We start from the raw sequence: 21,637 nt of genomic DNA on the forward strand, positions 1-21,637 counted from the left end.
TTGGTTACTGATTTCGGCCCTTCAAAAAAAAAAAAAAAAAAAAACAGAAAGTGACATTTTTTGTTTCGTTGTGAGAGACAGTGAACAATAAAAATAAAACTGTTCCTCTTAGTGCAAAACTTTTGGTATCAACTCTACAAAAGAATAATCTTCTTGTGCCATTTTCACTGTGCAGTCTTTTAATCTCTCAGATAGCTAGTCATAGTAAAAATTATCAACTACATATTTTTTTGTTACTGTATATGATATTCAAGTTATTAATCCATTTGATGCTAACAGACAGTAGAATCACTAATTCCTGTGTAATGTAAACAGATATCTTAATCCATGGGTAAGATTTTTAAAGTTTAGAATGAGGCTTTGCCGAGTGCTAAACTTAAAATATCTTATCGGAAGGGTGGAGATATATCTGATCTCTGTCTAATCACTCATTGGTAACTGATTACCATAATTTCTCCCACACTTTCCAGTCATTTGATTCAAAGTTGTAATGGTGAAAAGAATTGATTTATTGTGACATCACCATCAATGTCATAACGAGTTTCGAGGTTTTCAGAATAACAACACGTCAGAACTATCTTGTTTCTGGGTTTGGGAAAAAAAAAAAAAATTCCCTACCAAAAATGAAAAAGTACCTGTGTGGAAGAAATAAGAAATCTCTTTTAAATGTTCCGTCCAGTATATTTTAGACCAAAATATTTATTTTCTCAATTGTTCGTCATGTACTATGTACATGCAGCAATAGAAAACTGATAATAGAAATTATTATATTTCACCTCATAGATATGTATGTTTTTAACACTGTTAAGTGTCAGCCTCTTCTGTGGGTATTAGTTTTAGAGTATTATTATAGTAACCGCATATAAGTACAAATTAAAGTGGCCTTATTTTTCCTCCTTGAATATTTGCATATTTAATCAAACCAAAAAAAAAAAAACAATTTTTTGTTAAAGTTAAATAAATGAACAGGTATTTTAGCGATGGTTGTTTATAACAACTGGTGTTTTGATATTGTGTCACAACCCCCTAAGATGATAAGCAGTCATGGTCTTAAGGACATTTCTTCTTGCCCAGAAAATTTACATAATCATATTATCTTTGGAGACACAAGGAATATACAATCTGGCATATACATTGGCCTAACTGGGCTGCTCTTTTTGTTTCAATACAAACTAATTTGTTTTTATGAAAATAAAAATAGACTAAATGATCAGATATTTCTGATGAGCCTTGAGAAAGACTTTTCTGGCTCAAAAGGCATTATTCCAGAATTTTTTACATTTAAAACAAATCTTTTTGTTAGTATAGGTGAACATGGCCCATTTAGTCTTAGTGGTCGGATTTCTTCACTTTCAATTTTGTATTATTACATGGCTGAACCGCCATGTAAAACTATCCCTGTGATAATCGAGATATAACTTTGACCAAAGATTCATTACGACTTCTTCTCACAGTGTATAAAATAGTTCACATTTTATTCACATTGCAGGCATTTCACATAATATAGGAATTTAAAACTGAGTTAGCTATTCACATGTGATGTTAAATTCTGTTTGTGTTATATACCTGATCCTGTGATAATGTCTTTGTTAAACATTCCGTTTCTTTATATTAATACTGGGTGATTGATAAATATAGCATCTATTCATTCCATATATTGAAACATGCATTTATATACACTAGACAACATATCAATACGTTACATAAAATGTGTAATATATAATTATCAAGATTACGGTGTCCATGTCCAAATAACATTAATCATGGAGAGGAAACTGGACATGTGGGGAAAATGTGGTTGGAGTTTATGTCTTTATACCACGGAAATGATAATTAAAAGTATTTTAAACAAATCCATTTTTTCTTCAAAGTTGTGCTGTATATTCCGTCCTTAAACCAAATTGTAATTTATGGTGACCTCATTTACCTGTGCATAATTTTTTTTTAAACTTATTATTCAGCTTTACAACATTTTCATTCCAGGTACATTCCATTATATAAAAGAAAATCCATTGTTGGATCAGAAATCCATGCTACATATAATACCAGACATATCATTACAATGTAAATGTATTGTATATTACAGTATGTATACAAATTTTACTCTGTTATCCGTACATACAGTACAACAACACAGTTATGTGTTGTTTCTCTTTGGGAATCTGCATTTCAAAAATGTAAACATTCATTTGAATATCACATTTTTTTTCATTGGAAAATCATTATTGAAAGTTTTAATGAATATGCTTCTGTTAAGTCAAATCTTGCATGATTTTGATTATGATAAATACTTATATTAATCATGTTTTGAAATTTGAAAAATGTTTTTTCTTGCTAATTGATATTAATTCTATGTAAGAGAATAAATATCACAGCCTGTAGTTTCCGTAGAAATCACAACACATTCTGATGTGGTTGGTGAGATTTTTCACGTTTATGTTGTACAGCTCTGTAAATCACCATGTTGTTCCTTCGGCACTTTTCACTTGTGATTGTTGTTATCACACATATCTGTAGTGAAGTCGTCACGTTATCTAGTATTCTCATGTCCCTCAAACTACAAGGTTGTGTCGCCATTAACAGTTTGATCTTTTAAACATACAAATTCATGAATTTGTAATTTTTGTCAGAATAAATGATTAAAAAAGAAAAAAAAATTCATTCTTTTTTTTTTCTTTTGAAATTTAACTACATGTATCTCAAATTACATAGGAGTATAAAAATGAAGTTTGTTGTCATTATTGTACAGCAAGTCAGAATTCCTTTGCTTGCAACTGTCTTCACCTAACATTGATTATAGCATATGACTTCAATATAGGTTACATGGTCCGAGGATTCTGACTGTAAGTGTTTGTAATCAAAGCAGTTATATGTACCACCAATAGAGAGAGTTCTGTAAACTTACATATTCTAGGGTACTCAAAATTTAGCAGATAACAGAATTTAAACATGTTGGAGCAATAATGAATTAGCGCACTAGTAGTGCTTGTGATAGAAAACAATGTACAGAAATTTTTATTAGCACAAACATGATTTAGCGGAAGGTTTCCAATACGAAAAACGCTAAATTAAGATTACCGCTTATGTATCTAATTTTACAGTATTAAGATGGTTTATCTCTGCACAAAAAAAAATATTTTTTTTGCAACGCCCTGAGAACTATTCGAAAACTTATGATACATAATCTATATTTATTAAAATGATTTTTTAATAAATATTACAGACTGTGTTTGACACAGCTAAAACTTCGGGTCATACCAGTAAAGTTGTGAGGATGATTGCTACATTAAGACTAGTATATCTTTTAGAGATTATCTCGCACTATGTAAAACTTGTGTGTAAATATGGCTTTCCTTCATACATTTCCTGTATATATTTGTTTGTAATGATATGTTGAATGTGTCTTACGTGCAATTTTTCTTGACTTTATGATATAAATATATATTATATATCCAGTTCAAGTCTGTTACAGTGTGTCTACATTACAGTACAACAGGGTATTTTGTATTCAGTTGAGAAATGAGTTATTTCTGGAGCTTTTTTGTACAATTTGTTGCCTGAGAATATACACAAATTATTTGGCCATCACAGTACTTACAAACTCTTCACTGAGATCAATGTCAACTATTTCCTTATTTCATAAGCAAGGGAAAATAGATTTTTTTAACACAATTGTTTTGGCTCTTATTCATAACTGTGTTAATCAAAATTGATTTACTTGCAAACAATAATTTATTATAATCCTAAAATCCGGTTATTCAGAGAGAATCCGATAATATATACCTGGGTATAGTCGGTAGTAATTAAGATTATTTCCACTTTGTCCGATACATATCATAACATAACTGTACTTGTGTTTGACAGTTATGCATGTCCCTTGTTGTGAGCATATCATGCACAGTAGCTTAATACATGAAATGATTTGGAAACAAATGTTTGACAAATGTGAATGAATAAATCTGCATTTATTCCTTGTATCCGAGTTGGACTTGTCTGTGACCTGGTACGAGAACTGTGTATTATTTAACAAAAGTTATTATATTCCATACCTAACCTCAAATAATGTTTACTTAATTACCTCCCCTACACGTTTTACATATTTTTGCCATCATAAAATGTACACACTGATGAGCTAATATGGAACAAGAGGCCTAATGGGCCTGTATTGCTCAACTGTTCTGCAGATCCAAATCGCAAATTAATACTCTATCTTTCCAGTATGAATAGACTATAAAATATGATATTAAGCGGTATGGGAATCTTGGTTTCCTGGTATTCAGTAGAAATGATTTTAAGATACATGCCTTGGTACATTTGACCTCAATGACCTGGAAGGTCAGTCAAAACAATTAATTTCATAAATAAGACAATGGAATCTGATATCAAAATTATATAACATTTAATGTTCAATTGACATTAAAGTTTTTTTAAAAATCAGAAAAAAAAAAATTTCTGTATATTTCAACAATCACTGTCACCTGGTAACATTTTTACACTCTTTTTCCTTTCAAAGTCCTCACTATTCACCTTACAAAACTCACGACCTTAAAAAAATCTTTTTACGCAATTGATCAGCAGTTATTTTTTATCTTTCTTTTTCTTCTTTTTCTTTCTTTGTTTTTCTCCTTGTTTTTCCCCTAATCCTGTGCCATCATCATATCCTTCATCGTCATCCTTGTGTTTCCTTTTTTTCGGCGTAGCACCAGGTACAATGATTGGATCCTCGGATGACGCACCAGTGGTAGCCACTTTCTTACTGTGTTCACCTGCGTGATGAAATCAATGCTATAACCCACCATGCTCTACATAGTTACATTGTGCCATGAAAAAGTTACAGGTAACTCATCTATTCACATTTCTCTAATATATGTCCATTTCCATCCATCTTCCACATATTTCTACATTTTTTAAACTTCGGTCACAAAAATTAACATGATCAATGGCTAAAAGGTATTTCAGTATCAAGTATCCAAAAATCTGCCGTCCCAAGAGAAGATAATTCAGAGCATCGGCCTATGTAAATTCTGACGGGTGAAGATCCTAGATAACATAAGTTAACACGATTTGTGATTTTTGGAAAGCTGAGAAATGAACTGGAGTGTGTCGACATAGTTTAGAACTTGGGCAAGATTTATACCCTAAATTACTCTGGATGGCATGTGATGGGCCTTCCATATGTCGTGCCATGAGGTAGTCACAGACCACTACAAGGACACCCTACCTCAAAATGACCCTGGCTGTCCACGGAATGATGAACCCAACATACAAAAGCCATCCCAAGATACATAAACTCATCATAGTGAATTTGATGTATATGATCCAACAAGTAAAACAAAATATTGTTGATATCTAGTCCGCCATACATCTATCTAGTCATTAATACAGTACCATACATAATACAACCTGTTTAAATATATAAAGGCTGTTCTCTATAAATCTATGTATCAAATAGATTCACTGTGCATTTATAATTTCTAATGTAGAAGTTTGGTAGTTTCTTCAAACTCTATTGAATTACACATATCTTACTTTGGCAAAATGACTTGTAAGTAGAACTCATTTTCCAACCCTCATCATAAATAGTATGATATAAGCTGAATTGATAAAACTAAACTGTAATACAAACTGAACTTAAACAACTAACCTGTACCAGCTGAACCCTCAGCATTATCTGGTCCCTGTTGACTTTTGGCCGCTTGCCACAAGGCATTCCTCTGGAAACGTTTGGCGGCATCTTTGTCAATATGTGGCATGATGGTAAGTTTGTCCTGTACATCCTTCACCCTCGTCATGTAGCTCCTGATGCGGTCCTGTTTATAAAGTATTTAATATTGATAAATAAATACAACTACAGCTGACACAAAATGAAAACAAAATTCTTTCATATACAGTGGAACTTCCTTAAACCAATCGTGCACGGTACATTTAGAGAGGGTACGGTTTGGAGAAGTGATCCATTTTGACTGGTCAGGATTCAGGGATAATGTTAATCATATAAAGTTTTGTATCTTTGGTATAGTGATGATATTATGGCGATATTTCATATATATGGGTTAGCTCACATAAGGCAAAGGCTAGTAAGCTTATGGTATGGTGAAGTACTTGTCCCTATAGTAAAACAAGTTTATCACAAGACCCTAACACCATTTGCTAAAACATTCATTGATTAAATGAATACAAACAAGTGGCATAATCTTCATTCATCTCCTCTCAATTAGTTACACAGAAAATATGTAACACTTTAACATTTACTTGTGCATCAGTGCATATACGAGATTATGTCGGCACAATTCAGAGAAGAATGAACAATGTAGTTAGTGATGATGGATATCAAATCATTATAAGCACTCGCTATATATGATCACTTGGTCACAGGCACTAGGTACATGTTCCCATCCCATGGTCAACATATGGTACATTAATTCACATAAAATAGAATTTGTGTCAGGTGCCTCAGCGCTAGGAAAAAATAACTGACGATGGGATTAAATGAATACCAGGTAAGTGCTAATTACATTGAAAAATAAATTATGTTTGAAGGTGGATTTTTTTAGTATTTGATAAAATAATGCACTCTCTCAATGATTTGTATTTTCTGGAAAAAAAATAATATGATGTACAAGATCTAAAGTCTAAACTGTGTATATCTTTCTCTTTTATTCATGTATATAAACAACATCATAGTTCTTGAACCAGTAAGATTTAAAATAACATAAGGCCTAAGAATAAATTTGTTTCTGCTAATCATACCAACCCTAAATTGTTGTGCCTACCCTGAAGTTTTTTTCAAGAAACAACATGTATTTTTTTTTTTTTTTTTTTGGACTAATCATAGAGATATGTTGTAAAATACCTGTGTTTCTGCTAATCAAACCAACCCTAAATTGTTGTGCCTACCCTGAAGATTTTTAAAGAAAATACTAATAAAGTCAAGATTCCTGGTCAAACCTTTGTAAAAAATTTTTGAAAAAATAGAAAGATTTCCCTACCTTCCCTATCCAGGGCTTTTTCTCACAGGTTTGGGATGGGGCCTTTTTGTCTCATTTTGGGAAGAAAATTGGTGAATTGGGAAAGATTTTTTCAGGAGTAAACTGAAAATTTTGGGAATTTGGCTTTAAAATGAAATCATTCCAATTGAGAATGGGGCCCATAAACAGCCCCAAAAAGCCCTCAGAAAAAGCCCTGCTATCTATTTTACACATATACATGTATTATTTTTTGGGGCCTAACCAGGGAGATAAGAAGGCAAATTCTATCTCACATACATGCACCTGCTATGTTAAAGAATATAGGCAAGGACATTCAATATAATTTACATGTACATGTATACCCTAGAAACCTAACTTACCAGTTCCTGTTTTACATGTATACCCTAGAAACCTAACTTACCAGTTCCTGTTTTACATGTATACCCTAGAAACCTAACTTACCAGTTCCTGTTTTACATGTATAACATAGAAACCTAACTTACCAGTTCCTGTTTTACATGTATGTACCCTAGAAACCTACCTTACCAGTTCCTGTTTTACATGTATACCTAGAAACCTAACTTACCAGTTCCTGTTTTACATGTGTACTCTAGAAACCTAACTTACCAGTTCCTGTTTTACATGTTTACCCTAGAAACCTAACTTACCAGTTCCTGTTTTACATGTATGTACCCTAGAAACCTAACTTACCAGTTCCTGTTTTACATGTATAACATAGAAACCTAACTTACCAGTTCCTGTTTTACATGTATGTACCCTAGAAACCTACCTTACCAGTTCCTGTTTTACATGTATGTACCCTAGAAACCTAACTTACCAGTTCCTGTTTTACATGTATACCCTAGAAACCTAACTTACCAGTTCCTGTTTTACATGTATACCCTAGAAACCTAACTTACCAGTTCCTGTTTTACATGTATACCCTAGAAACCTAACTTACCAGTTCCTGTTTTACATGTATACCCTAGAAACCTAACTTACCAGTTCCTGTTTTACATGTATACCCTAGAAACCTAACTTACCAGTTCCTGTTTTACATGTTTACTCTAGAAACCTAACTTACCAGTTCCTGTTTTACATGTATGTACCCTAGAAACCTAACTTACCAGTTCCTGTTTTACATGTTTACCCTAGAAACCTAACTTACCAGTTCCTGTTTTACATGTATACCTAGAAACCTAACTTACCAGTTCCTGTTTTACAGCATGCTCTTTAGGTTTCTCTCCACACACATTCAGGTACACTGAAAAGAGTGAAATAAAGTGCATTCATATTAAACTTGTGTCATTTTTGTTGTCATAATAGATTTATTAAGTATACAATCTAGCTGTTCACTTGTTAAATATTTCTACATCTACATATGAAAAATTACTGTGTAATTATACAAATGTACTTACTTTAAAATCACAAGAAAATATTTATCTTCAACTATGCACATACACCTATATGTATATATGATATACAAAATGTATCTGCAATGCATTTATAGAACATACCTTACTTTAATTATGTTTTTATTTGCCAATAAATTCTGAAGAATTTTATTTATTTATTCATTTATTGATTTTTTTTTTACTTACTCCAAAACAATGAATTAATTGTATAAGCACCAACCAAATCCAACTTGGCTTTGTCAAGGGGAGATAACTGAAATCAAACAAAAGTAATCAATATACAAAACTAATGAACCGTACATAAATAATGTGACAAAAGTGACTGGAGTTATTGGTCAATTATCACACAGTCAAAACAGTAAAATTGGGAAATAAACTACTACTTTTGCACGGAACTTTTAATTACTCCTTCCTATTACAGCTTTGGTGCTGTTAACCCTCCAAGTGAAAACTATAGGAAATTGGGATGGTTCCTTGAAGCTAATTATATATATAAAGAACCTGGGTTATGCATATGGCTGTCTTTAGGAGCAGGAGCAAAGACTCTGTGAAAAAGCAAGTAGTGTAAAAGTGATGAGCATAGGTCACCTTACTAACATATAGGCTAGTGGGAGTTTCCCTTAAGTCTAGAAATAGGATGTTTGTCTTGAAAGCAAGAGATCACTGGTTGAAGCCCTAATGTGTGCAGGGTATATCATTTGTATTGTGATGTGTGTACTTGAATGTTAATAAAAATATTGTTTAAACTAAACTAATGTGTGTAAGGTATTTGGATATTTTCATCACTCCTTCTTATTACAGATAATGTAGAGTAACTTTATAGACTGAGCTGAATGACTTTGACCAGGTACCTAAAATGGTTAGAGCCTCATTCTAAAGTTGAGAGGTCCCAGGTTCGAGTCCCGGTCTGGTTGCTACATTTTCTCACTCCTGTTACACTTGTTTTAAAAATATATCTTAAAGGAACACCCAGTACTAAAGTGAACACAAAATACTTGTTGGTTCAGGGATATATACTACAGTCTAACAGGTACATGTCTTATTGGCCAAGATTACATTTTGGGTATATAACTTAGACAGACAAGACTATGAAAATAACATTCTGTGTATCATACCTTTTCATGTAGCTCACTCTCTGGTACTTCAAGCCAGGGGCGGATGACTTTTTCCATATCTGATAATGAAGTGTCAAACGCTGCCAATTTTTCCTTCAATTCTGAGGGTATAGCATTTTCACTCTCTTCTGCTGTCTCCATGTTTTTTGTTTACAGCAGGAACGCTTTATAAATTGTTAAAACACATAATTAATATGAGAATCCTGTATGTAGATACATAGTAAGTAATACTTACGTAGGCTAGTAGCAGCGGTTATATAGCCTACGTGGATTTAGATTTGGGAATTTTTATCAGTTCCCTGTGGAAGACACTATGCGAGATTTATTGAAAACTCTTAATTAGAGTGGTAATACAAGTAGACCATATTTACAATAAATAATTAAATATACATGGAAAGCAACATTTTCTTTTCAAATGCTGATAGACAGATGATCGAACGAAAAGGTAGAAGACTGGAGTTGCACAGACATATATATTTTCCTATGAGTCGGAACCCGACTACACTTGTCTACAGTACAGTGTCGTTACTGAAAAATAGTTGCAGTCAAACGAAAATATTATTGTAATTTGTGGTGAATCCTGCATATTTGACTGACCGACCGTTTAAAACATACCCTTCAAACATAAACTTAATATCTGTCAAAGATGCTGGCTGTCGACTATCTATGTATGTTACGAGACATTTCCCTACACGTTCATCAGTAAGACTTCCAAACTCGTGGTTGTTGTTTTTACCGGAAATGAATAACTTGGTGAGATTGTCTCCCCTGAACAAAAGGCCAAATTGGCCTGATCGATATACGCATCTGTCCATCTTCGCTAGCCTAGGTTTCTGGCATGTTAAATATTTCCTAGACTATATATATATATATATATATGAACTTATCCTGTACTTCCATGAATACAATTACAGTAAATCATGTAAAGTTTGAATACTATAGTCATCATGATATTTTTTTTTTATTAATTTAGGAATTTGACATAACCCATGAAACGTGTAATAAAGTTATATAAGTCCTTATACATAGGGATATGTAAAAATAGCTCAGTCTAGTTAATAAAAGATGATTATGATACCCAAAAGAATGTTTAATTCTGCAATACAAGTATAAGGTAACTCTATATATATGATTTTAATGAAATAGGATACCAAACTCCATAAATCACAAGCGACCATCCTCTTTCAAATTGTACATGTTGACTTTTTTTAATTGCAAGAATTGCAAGAACGCTTGGAACACGTTTACATAATGTCCGAATATGTGTTCAATAACCATACGTACATAACCATAGTCCATTGGGCAAAGCAATACCTTTCCTGTGGGAAGGGCTGTAAAAGAAAGAAATCAAGACCAAAAACCTGAGATCAACCTTGTATTTAAGTCGCGTTACCGTAACACGACGTTTTGGGATGATCATTGCGATAATGGGTGATGTTTTCATGACGGTATGTGTAGGTAAAATACATTTATATATAAAAATACAGTTTTAGGTTCAAAGTTCCAGTAAAGTCGAATTGAATTTAATATAAATGAATCTTTCAACTGTACCGCTGGTCATAACATAGCACGAGATGTGTTTTAGAGTGAAGTTAAAAGTTGGAATTATAACGATTATCATTGTACTCAGATAGGGGTTGATTGAGGAGGATTAATGTCCTTGCTCCGGTTATAGCCGAGCCTAGGACACTCTCTCAGATAAAGGTCAGAGTTCAGAAGCTAACTGCAAGGGAACTGTGTTCATGTGACAACCCTGGCAAGCCGGGAAAACCACACTTGGTTTCGTTTGGAGACGTTAATCCAAAGCAGCCTTGATATACAATGTATATGGCAAAACATTCGTGACAGCGTTGGTGTGCAAACCTAATGATTTAAAAATACATTAATTTACTAATATCATTGAAGATGACAAAGGGTACATATATAATATCGAAATCTGTGCATTTGAAAATTAGATTTCTGTGTCTATCTGCGTTCAGAAAGCTGTGTTTCATTATATTCAATAACATTCCTAAGCATACGTATAGTAACGTTCACCTAACGTTTGAAAGAAAAACGATTTCCTTAAAAGTATTGACTCATTTCTGCATCTTTCCAACTGTCATGCAGTGAGGAAAATTCCAATAGTGAATTTTGTACTCTATGCGCATATATAACTCCGGACCTGTTCTTTTGGTTAATGTTTTATAATTCTTTTTTAAGATTAACAGTAACAAATATGTAAATCAGACTACACCCTGGTTTCCGGTTGTAAGTAGTCCTTTATAGGAATGGCACCAAAGGGAGGATGGGGGGGCTGGATCAGACCCCAGAAAAAAAATTAAATGTTATTATGCCCAAATTTTAAATCATATTTAAATGAGCAATTTAAATATGTAAATGAGATATTATCTCAAATTTTCACTATTCGCTCATTCACTACTACATGAACGTTTAACAATAGATGATATAGGCGCTTATTTTACTTTTCTTAATTGAGAAAGTATGAGATTATTTTTTCTTCAAGTTTCATGCAATTTGTGCCGAAATACACACACATATTTGAAAAAAAGAAGTTTTTCTCGTTGTGTATAATTGTTATAATGGAATGAGTTAAATTATAATTCTATGTTGTATTATGTTTCGGCATATCATCGTGATAACATATCTTATATAAGATAATACATTTTAAGGGATAGGAGATCTAACAATGCTATATAGTTTACATTCAGCACGTATCTGAATATAGCTGTTAGATTGTCTGACATGTGTAAAAGAGCTTTCAGATACCCCTTTTCCTCGTGGAATCAATTGAAATATACTTTTACCTGAAATGGTTTTACATGTACGTCTAACTGTAAAAAAGCACGTGTACTTGAGACATATTTAAAAATATAATCTGTTTAGTATAAAAAAGATATTCTGAATTGTATAAAATAAATATATATTGTAAAAGGGAATGGTAGGAGAGTTAAACAGAAGAAAATTAGGAGAATTTAGAAAATAATTTGCTCTATTTCGAAGGTACAATACCAAATAGACTGATTGATCAAGACAAAAGAGGTGGAGGACGCCAAACCGGAATCAAGTAAATAATGATTTAGTAGAGTAAAGTTACAAAAAAATATTATTGAATTATTCAATTTTTTCTTTTAATTTAAGTTTCCTATGTTTAGGACTTAACGTTTTTGTATCAAAGCTCATTTTAAACTTATCGAAACACTTTAAGTCTATATTAAGTTTATAAGTCTATATTAGTATATATAATGGCATCTTTTTTATTTGACAACCAATTTTGAAATTATTTGGATTTATTTTCATTTTCCCCATATTTTGTGTAAACCGTTGGATATCAAAACTAAGTTTTGTGTGCTATTTAGAATTTGCTTCAACCTCTCATATGTACATATATCTTGCAAATTTTGTATATAAAATGCATAAATTTGGCATTGATCTTTTATGTCCTGAATGCTCTAAAATGTTCGCGTAAGCATTTTGCAATTCTGACAACCACCAGGGAGCTTTGTTACATCAGGTTACCATTTTGACTTGTTTCTGATGCTGATGGTTCCTGCAGGGCAAGCTGAAATTTCTTCCAAAGAAACAGGTCTTCGGATTTTTCTTTGTCCCACTTTAACCGACCGATTGATTGCGTTCCTTACCACGTAATGACTAGTTATATCAATTAGTGGGTTTGACTAGAACCATCACCTAGGGACAGCATTCATAGCTTGTGTATAGATAAGCTCATATAAATAACAGAGTTTTTTCTTTCTTTGTTTTGTTTTGTTTGTTGTTGTTTTTTTTGTTTTTTTTTTGTTTTGTTTTTTGTGTGTGTTTGTGTGTGTGTGTGTGTGTGTGTGTGTGTGTGTTTGTTGTTGAAAACTGATGTGTACGCAACTGTGTATTTGCGTATAGGCAGCTACGCGCCTGAATACGACTGTATTTCAATCAGGAATATAATTTTATTAATGTGTCATTTGAAAAGATGCATCCACGTATTCAGCTTGCATTCAATCTTAACTTTGTTCCGTTTTTAACTGCATATCTGCATTTTGCATTTACCGCTACATTGACCAATCACATACTTCATCTTGACCAGTAACGCCACCTGTCGCGTCATTTCCGGGGACAAAAGAATATTATACGGCTATGCCGAAAAAGTTAATATATATACTTTTCTGCACATGCGCCCAGGAGGAATGTTATATACTCTTTCCTTAGAGTCTTCTCCCAAGAAGAAGAAGAACCTTTATATATATTTGTTGGACGTCTACTATATAAATATTCATGAAATCGGAGAGTTGTGACGATGCCAGTGACACCTATGGAAAAATAAATATTGACGAAAAGGAATAAATGAACCTTTATCACAAATTGTCAAATTGTTATCTATAAAATGAAGTGTTTTAAATTAGTTATTATCGCAAAGTGATCAATAAAATCAGTTCCTTTTTGAGAACTACCTTAGCAAGTTTCCTTAATTTTCAATTCTAAGTGAAAGACCGTACCACAACAACTGAATGATCTCTATTGCTAAAAATGAGATACTTATAGGGCATAATTATTTTATTTTTATTTTAATATAATTGTGATTTCATTATAGTATGAAATAATTAAGATTTTACTAATAAGATACATTAGTACATTGTAGTTTTCTTTTTAAAATGTCTCATTTTGGGTAGTTCTACGTGAGATGTCATGAACATGCAAATGTTGGTTTTTTCAGTAAATGATAATATTGCAGTATCTTGTCAAATATTCCCAACTCGCGGTCCATATAACTACCTGTATATCTGTCGAATACATATACATATGTACTATATGGACCAATTCCCCCCCAATCGATCTCTATAGGCAGTAATTCCTTGCTAAATCAATGGTCTAGCAAACAGGGACTTGAGAATTTGTCACAGTCTACAGGTATTTGGACCTTCCCTAGTGTGTATGTAGACTGTAACAAATTCTCAAGCCCCTGTGGTCTAGCTGGTCCAGTGCGGATCATCCACACTCTGCCATTGAAAACCCTCATTCGCTTATGATTTTCTTTTCATTTCCAGACAACATCATTTCAATTATTAACGCCGTAACAATTCTTTCTTGTCCTCTTGTCAAGTTTAGTACGGCATATCGTTGAAAGAGTTATCTCCCTTCACATATATCTAAAACGTCATTTCTAAGATTCTTAAACTATATATAAAAAAAAAAAGTAAAGATGGCTTTTTTCCCCGCAAGTTGGTGGAGTGTTAAGTCCCCGTATCATTTATCTAAATCTTACATGTCACGAGAATCCAAATGCCTTTGGTTCTGAACATACCTCCGTATATTTGTTTCTTTTTAGACTTCCCAATACCTAAACGTCGCTAATTTGATAAAGTTAATTATGGAATCTGGGTATCGCCGCATCCTTCAGTTTCCCCAACACCCTTCCGTTCGGATTCTCAAGTACACTATCGGTATCTCCCAAGAGTACAAGAAGGATCAATCTGGTCACTAGATTTCGTTAAAATCATATTGTAGAGGGAATAAACGGCCGCATGTACATCTTTAGATTTTGTACTCAGTTTTATTTCTACTAAATTCACACATTCATAATTAAACTCGAAATGTGATGATTAAAAACAAAGAAGGACGTGTCATTACGATGGACTATACATAGTCAAACTGTCAAAATCTTACCTATCTTTCTCCGTTTTAATATCCGTTGATTGAATAAGCAGGTCTGAAATAATCAGATAAATTATGTATTTAGTGGCGGAAAGGTAAACAGCAGAGTACGGATGTACAGGGGAAATCCCTTTCAGTTCCTGGGCCACGAGGATATTTCCCCTGGGGTTTATCTCTTTTTTTTCACATAATAATTTCCATTTTCTAATTTGTGATCAAATGTTAATTATTATGATGCAACCGTGTTGTAAGGGGAAGTTTGAATTGCGCAAACATTTCCCGGTAGTGTCGCATAATTAATCGCCCTGTTAGTCGCATGTCGCAACATTTAATTTATCTTAGAAAAGGGTCACAGATGTACTATACGCCTGTAATTATATGTCATTCCAATATCGTCGACATACATGCTTTTGCTTCCTCAGATAAACTAAACAAATCACTCTATCGTAATATTCAAGACTGTCTGTATATTTAATTCCATACAGATATCGCTTCCTTTTTCTGGAAACAATGTATATACTAATTATACACCACGAAAAGATCAGTGTAACAATGCACACAGTAGCAAATTCTCAAAAAATCTTTAATTAAATATAAAGCGCGATTCTTGATATACTTGGGAAACAATACTGGGATAAAAAAAAATACCACATACCTCCTTATGCCATTGTGATTTTATTGCCGTGAAAATACAACAAATTGCTACACAAACAAATAAATTCACCGTAAATAGATGGAAATATTTAAAAATGGTAATCAATCGAAGTGAATGTGTTTGCCCGTAAACAATGATGTATCACTTTGTCCGTGTATTGACAAGTTCATTGTTACAACACATGCAATGTTGAGATACACAGGTGTGGTGATATTTCTACTTTCCGTTACAATCAATATCTACTCGGAGGCAATCCTACAGGTATGTTGGGGATATTCGGCGGAATACACAATCTCGGTTTATATACAACTCGCCCGTGCGCCGACTCTCCTCTCTCTCAGCTTGTTTTCATTTTTTCTCTGCTGAGGAATAAAAGAATTCGAATTATTTAGTTCACATAGATCTATATGGACAGTGAATTTAAAGGAGTGTTGTGTTTCTCGACACCAATCAAGTTATGTCAGGTTCCTTGTCAGTTGTGTACCGTAAAACATGTTCACTCAAGTATGACGACGGTCCACACATTCCTCTGATTATTGTGCTGAACGCTGTAAGCCCGCGCCCGACTGAATCGCGATCATATACGATTTCGTACCTGTGGGCTCAGGTGAGGTGTGGACTGGCAAAGTACGGTATACTCACCTGAAGGGCCAGAGACAAGTGACACCCTATTGACAATACGGGGCAGCGAGTGTCTCTCTCACCTGTCTTTGACGGATATTACAAGGAAGTGCCGACCTGCTGTTTTCTTGTGTAACTATCACTGGGAAGTGTGTACTTGAAAAGTTTTAAAGAAATGTGTGTTTAAACTGAATGACACCGATCATTTTGGATGTTTTATTGTGTAAAGACATCATTGTATCGTAATTAGCGATATAAAGTACTTTTACATACCTGTACAAACACGGATATTATCATCTGTTCTCGCCTCATATGTGATATGTGGCCTGGATTAGTGGTTTTATTTATCTTCTCAAGAAGGCCGTCGACGAGGAAAGAAATATTGTATGCTATATCTATATAGTGTACTGTCGATATATAATATTTACTCTTTGGCTTTACGTGAAAATTATTTGACCGAGTTCGCGCAGGGACTGGTGTTTTAAAACTTTGGTGTTGACGCGACCCCCGGGACTTAGCGGGATGAGCGAAGGTGCAATGAGGCTGCTGGGCGCTGTGATAATGATGGCAGGTGTGGTGGGGGTTTCAGCCCAGTGCCAGGGCCCCAGTACTGCCGTGGTCGTGGTAGCAAGTGTTTTTAGTACACTTGCAGTCGTTTTCTTAGTGTTGGGAATTATTGCATTTCTTGTCTGGAGACGCCGAAGAGGTAAGTGTATTGTTATATAATTTACCTGTGCTTAGCCAGTGTGTTGCTGTCATAAATTTTTACACCTGAAACTTGCGACGTGTATCATAAATATCTCTCCATATGTAACATTTGTGTTAATCAGATGCTTCTCTTTTATTGTCTGAAACCTTCGATGGCCTTTAATTCAAATATATCCTCAAAAACCATACATGTTCTAAACTTGTTAAGCAGCAGCACACGTGCAAGTTTCAGAGAATAAATATCCAGTATTGACCATTGTCCACTAAATGGTTCGAAATGCCCTACAGCACGGACGAATTGTCGGACAATACTAATGTCCAACCTAACCCCAGGCCTGAGAAGTTAATCACTAAATGCTTGTAAACAAAATTCCTGTCCCAGATATAAATAGAAGTGTATTCAGTAATGTTCACAGCTGATATCATCATGAGCAAATTAAAGACGTGCATAGCCTAGTATGTTTTAATTCTAACGAGCATGAATCACCTGGCTTTCAATATGTTGTAAAAGTTAGCATTCCTGATGTTTTATACAATGAAGTCATATTGATCTTAAGAGTCATATCTTGTTAAAGTAGGCAGCTTTTATCATCTGTAGTCTAGCGGTATCACACCTGTCGCTGTGTTACCATCAGGTAAAAATAGCAGTTTAACTCCACATGCATTTATTACATTATCGACTCCGTGCAGTTACAAGTGATGCAAAGTCTAAAATGAAAATATTTTTTTTATATATGAGGGTAATTCTCGGTGAGGTTTAGAGATTTTTACCTATACTTTTGCTGAAAATCTCATTGAAATTCTCAGAATGTACTTTATTTGATACAAAAATACACCACTTTCTCAAAAATCCTTAACATTCTACAAAACATGAATGACCCTGAATTATCTCAGTATTTATAGTAGCTGTAACTTTTTTTTTCTAAATCATATTTCTCATATCAAAACAAAATTATGAAATTGTCACTCCACCCACCTCCACCCACCCTCAAACCCCAAATAAACTGGCATACTGGTTTGGTTACAATCAAATTTGAAATGTTTAAATCATTTTCACCTAAAGCTAACCATGCTTGAATTTCTTCTGTTCTAGACACCTACCTTTAAATTAATTCATAAGTATAAATATATCTGGTGCTTAGTAAGGTTTGAGCTCCCAAACTTGCCCTTGGCTGTATTGTGTGTCAATGATGTTTGGTGTGGCAGATATGTGCCAATTAAGCATTTTAAAAACAGTGCCAGATATTTAATGGCTCGAAATCTGATTTATCTCTTTACCTGTAGGACAATGGAATCAAACTCATCTAGGTTGTTAAATCAATGACCTAGTATTCAAAAGCGATAACCCGACATTTTTGTACAGTAAATATTCCTCTGATGTGACAGATCTTATAATTATATGGAGTACATGTATATGTAAGTTTGGTTGACCACCTGTGAAATTCACAGATTGTTACTATAACTTGTGACATTGTGCTTTTCCTGGCCATTTTGTGAGATTTCCACCTGGTTGAAATTTGATTTTTTTGTTTTTTTTTGTAACAAATGTGTAAAATTAACATTGAAGATTGGGATTGCTAGATTTCATATCATTACATTGAAAATTTTGATTAATTGATTGAGAAAAATAAACAACATACAAATTTGGGAAAAGGGCCTTAATATTTCAGACTCAACTTATAGGTAGGAAAAGCACTTCAGTCTTATTTTAGAAAAGATGGATTTTCCCTTGCGGTAGTTCCCACAAATAATGCCAAAAATCTTGAACATTATCACCCTTTGAGCTGAGTGCCTAGTCCTGAATGGTAATGTCGGAGAAAAAAAACCTAAAGATTATAGTCTTTTGAATTAGTCGCTTCTGTTAATTATGAGAAAATCTGGCAGATTATTCTATTAGATATCAAGGACTATTCGTTCTGTATAATTTAACAGCACTGGCTTATTGTGACAATTTAAACAAAGGTGAAGGACATATATGTATGGAATACATAGCACTTAGCAATTAGCAATACCCAAGAGGGGTCACCATTCAACAACCGTAATAATACAATATTGATTTTCAGGAGATATCAATATAAATTTACTATGCGTTTACTACAGAGCTTTGCCTACTCATCAAAACTGCTGAGCTTACTAGTATATATACACAAAATCATTTTAAACGCCTGACCTTTAGGCCTTTTTGTACTTATTTCTGCGACTGAAAAGAAGAAAGGCATCAGAATTATATCAAGATTTCATTTTCTAGTTGGTTAAGGTTTTTCAGTTTTATGAAAAGATTTTAATCTGTTAAATTAGGACCAATTTGATAAATTATTCCAAATTGTATACTTATATTTAAAATCACTCTCAATTAATAAGGATTTCTTTCTATTCTGAATTAAATGGTCATCATGTGCTCTATACAAAAGATAAGTGGATTATAATAATTGAAGTCTACAATAAATTTGTTTGAATTTCATTTGTAGATGATTATAAGGGTCATCTTAAACTGTGGGACTGTTAAGGGTCATCGTAAAATGTGGGAGTGTTAATGTTCGGGTGTTTCACACTCAACCAGCTGGACCCGTCTACCTGGTTTTTACCTGGATTGTAATTAAAGGGGACATTTGTTGACTTGATTTAGAGTCTCAATATAGCCTCATTTATATATAACAATAAGGATTAAATGTTCTGGGCTCTCCATACTCTTAGGTTGACTTGTTGAGTATTTGAACAGTATACATGTATACAAATCCAACCTATTAGGGTTAAGATAAACACATTATTTACACAAGCAGGAAATGATCTCAATCAGTCTGGCATACCGATGATGCAACTTTGTACACAAAATGAGTACCCAAGGTATTACTTAATATAATCTTAAGCCTCCATTTATTTTCGCTGCCTTGAGTAGTGGTGTAGAAGTTATGACGGGCAGAAACGTGTGACATGTTTATTTTTGTTTATCAATAATCTGCCGCCTCCGGGGCAGTATTATGATAAAACTTCAGGCAGTGTTCTGATAAAACTAGCAGTGTTATTAAACTCAAGGCAGTATTATAATTGAAAACCTGCAAGATTAAACAAACTTCGGATGACTTCTGGCAAAAAATATGACTTTTTTATTACGGCATTATTTATAATATGGTAAATCTTTTGAAGTTTATGTCTTACTGTTCCAAAAAAGAAAGAATTGAAAAAAATAAAATAAACATTTTCGCTCGACTTCTTACATAATTTCCATTCACATTTGTATAATATGCTAAAAATATGCATTTTTTAATGGTTGGGAATGAATTTTCAAATAACATTTTTCATTTATTAGTATTTTTGATATCAAAAAGCTCTTTACGAAGGTACTACATAAATTTGATCAAGTGAAGTTTTCAGACAAATATTCCTTTAATAATCAATATGTCTGTTGTGTAGTGTACTGTATTCAAGGAATGTCATCGGAATTCAGACAAACCCAGACAGTGTATAAAATGGGGACTTCGAGCGAACATTAATTGAGGTTTCACTGAGCACCAATCTCCCGAACACGCAACGCAATTGTTTGAACTGAAATCTGTGAAAAGTTGACATGCAATTTCTTGAGCAGCTAAAAAGTTCACAACCCAGCACATGGACAACCTGAACAAATTCACAACCCAGAACAGAAAATCTCTTGAAGCCTTTGTTAAGTAAAAATTGTATTGTTTGTCCGAATCGCAGATATAATTGTTCAAATGATGTCCCAGTGGAGTGTTTTATGTTTAAATTGCGTTTTTTTCATATGTCGGCATTCAATTAAGAGTTGATGGTGGATAAGAAATTTACCTGATCTCTTGAGTTTAAATACTTGTGTGACAACTCCTATAGGTTTACATATAGAGAATATCAGTTCACATTGTTCAAATGTGTATATAGAGAGAGATTCAATGTATTTGATAGCCTGATCCGGCAAGATTTTCGATAGCCAGGTTTTCAACACCTTAGGGAGAAACCTTTAATTTCCATACGTGTTTGTCACGGGACAGAAAGAGCTGGATTTATAGCAGATAATCATACAATACTATCTATATGATCTTCTTAGAAAATTCCACAGGATAAATACATATATTGGAGTTTTATACAGGGAATTAATTATCAAAGGGTATATGTACATTCTCAAGTGACATCAGCATTTTTGTATTTATAATGTTTGTGTATGTTCATTAATTCATTTTTTATAACATTTTGTTAATTTCATTCAAGGAATACCATTGCAAATATAATCTGCAATGCAGTGAATATGTATGAAAATAGTGAACAGGTATACATTTACATCTTTGGCATACATGCAAGAATTAATGCACAGCTGGCTTATGTCAGCGAGTCTCTCATGAAGTATTAGAATTCGACAAATATGTGACCGAAATATGAAACTGGAAAACCCTATACCTTTTTAGTTTAATTAAAATTTTTATAGGCAATATGGTAAGAAAAAGAAAGTTTATCAGCGTTTTATAAAAAAAAAAAGGAAAAGCAAAAATGATGATATTTTAA

At 33.4% G+C, this 21,637-nt stretch overlaps 2 protein-coding genes across 2 annotated transcripts in view; one reads left to right on the forward strand and one right to left on the reverse strand.

Annotated features, from left to right (window-relative positions):
• Positions 1–4,431: 4,431 nt before the first annotated feature.
• LOC117323363 (nuclear nucleic acid-binding protein C1D-like) lies at positions 4,432–10,254 on the reverse strand. The gene is made up of 6 exons (XM_033878540.1): positions 10,114–10,254; positions 9,499–9,662; positions 8,570–8,636; positions 8,177–8,232; positions 5,645–5,810; positions 4,432–4,766 (listed from the first exon to the last, which is right to left on the reverse strand). The coding sequence occupies exons 2-6, from the start codon at positions 9,637–9,639 to the stop codon at positions 4,579–4,581; spliced, it is 618 nt and encodes a 205-aa protein (XP_033734431.1). The 5' UTR covers positions 9,640–9,662; positions 10,114–10,254; the 3' UTR covers positions 4,432–4,578.
• Positions 10,255–15,840: 5,586 nt separating this feature from the next.
• LOC117323364 overlaps positions 15,841–21,637 on the forward strand; it is a 56,346-nt gene continuing 50,549 nt past the window's right edge. Inside the window, exon 1 of the mRNA XM_033878541.1 lies at positions 15,841–17,126. Coding sequence (XP_033734432.1) covers positions 16,943–17,126 — 184 coding nt within the window. The 5' untranslated portion in view covers positions 15,841–16,942. The remainder of the gene's footprint in view (positions 17,127–21,637) is intronic.

This window comes from Pecten maximus, chromosome 3 (assembly GCF_902652985.1).
Source record: "Pecten maximus chromosome 3, xPecMax1.1, whole genome shotgun sequence".
In the NCBI taxonomy this organism is placed as follows: domain Eukaryota; kingdom Metazoa; phylum Mollusca; class Bivalvia; order Pectinida; family Pectinidae; genus Pecten; species Pecten maximus.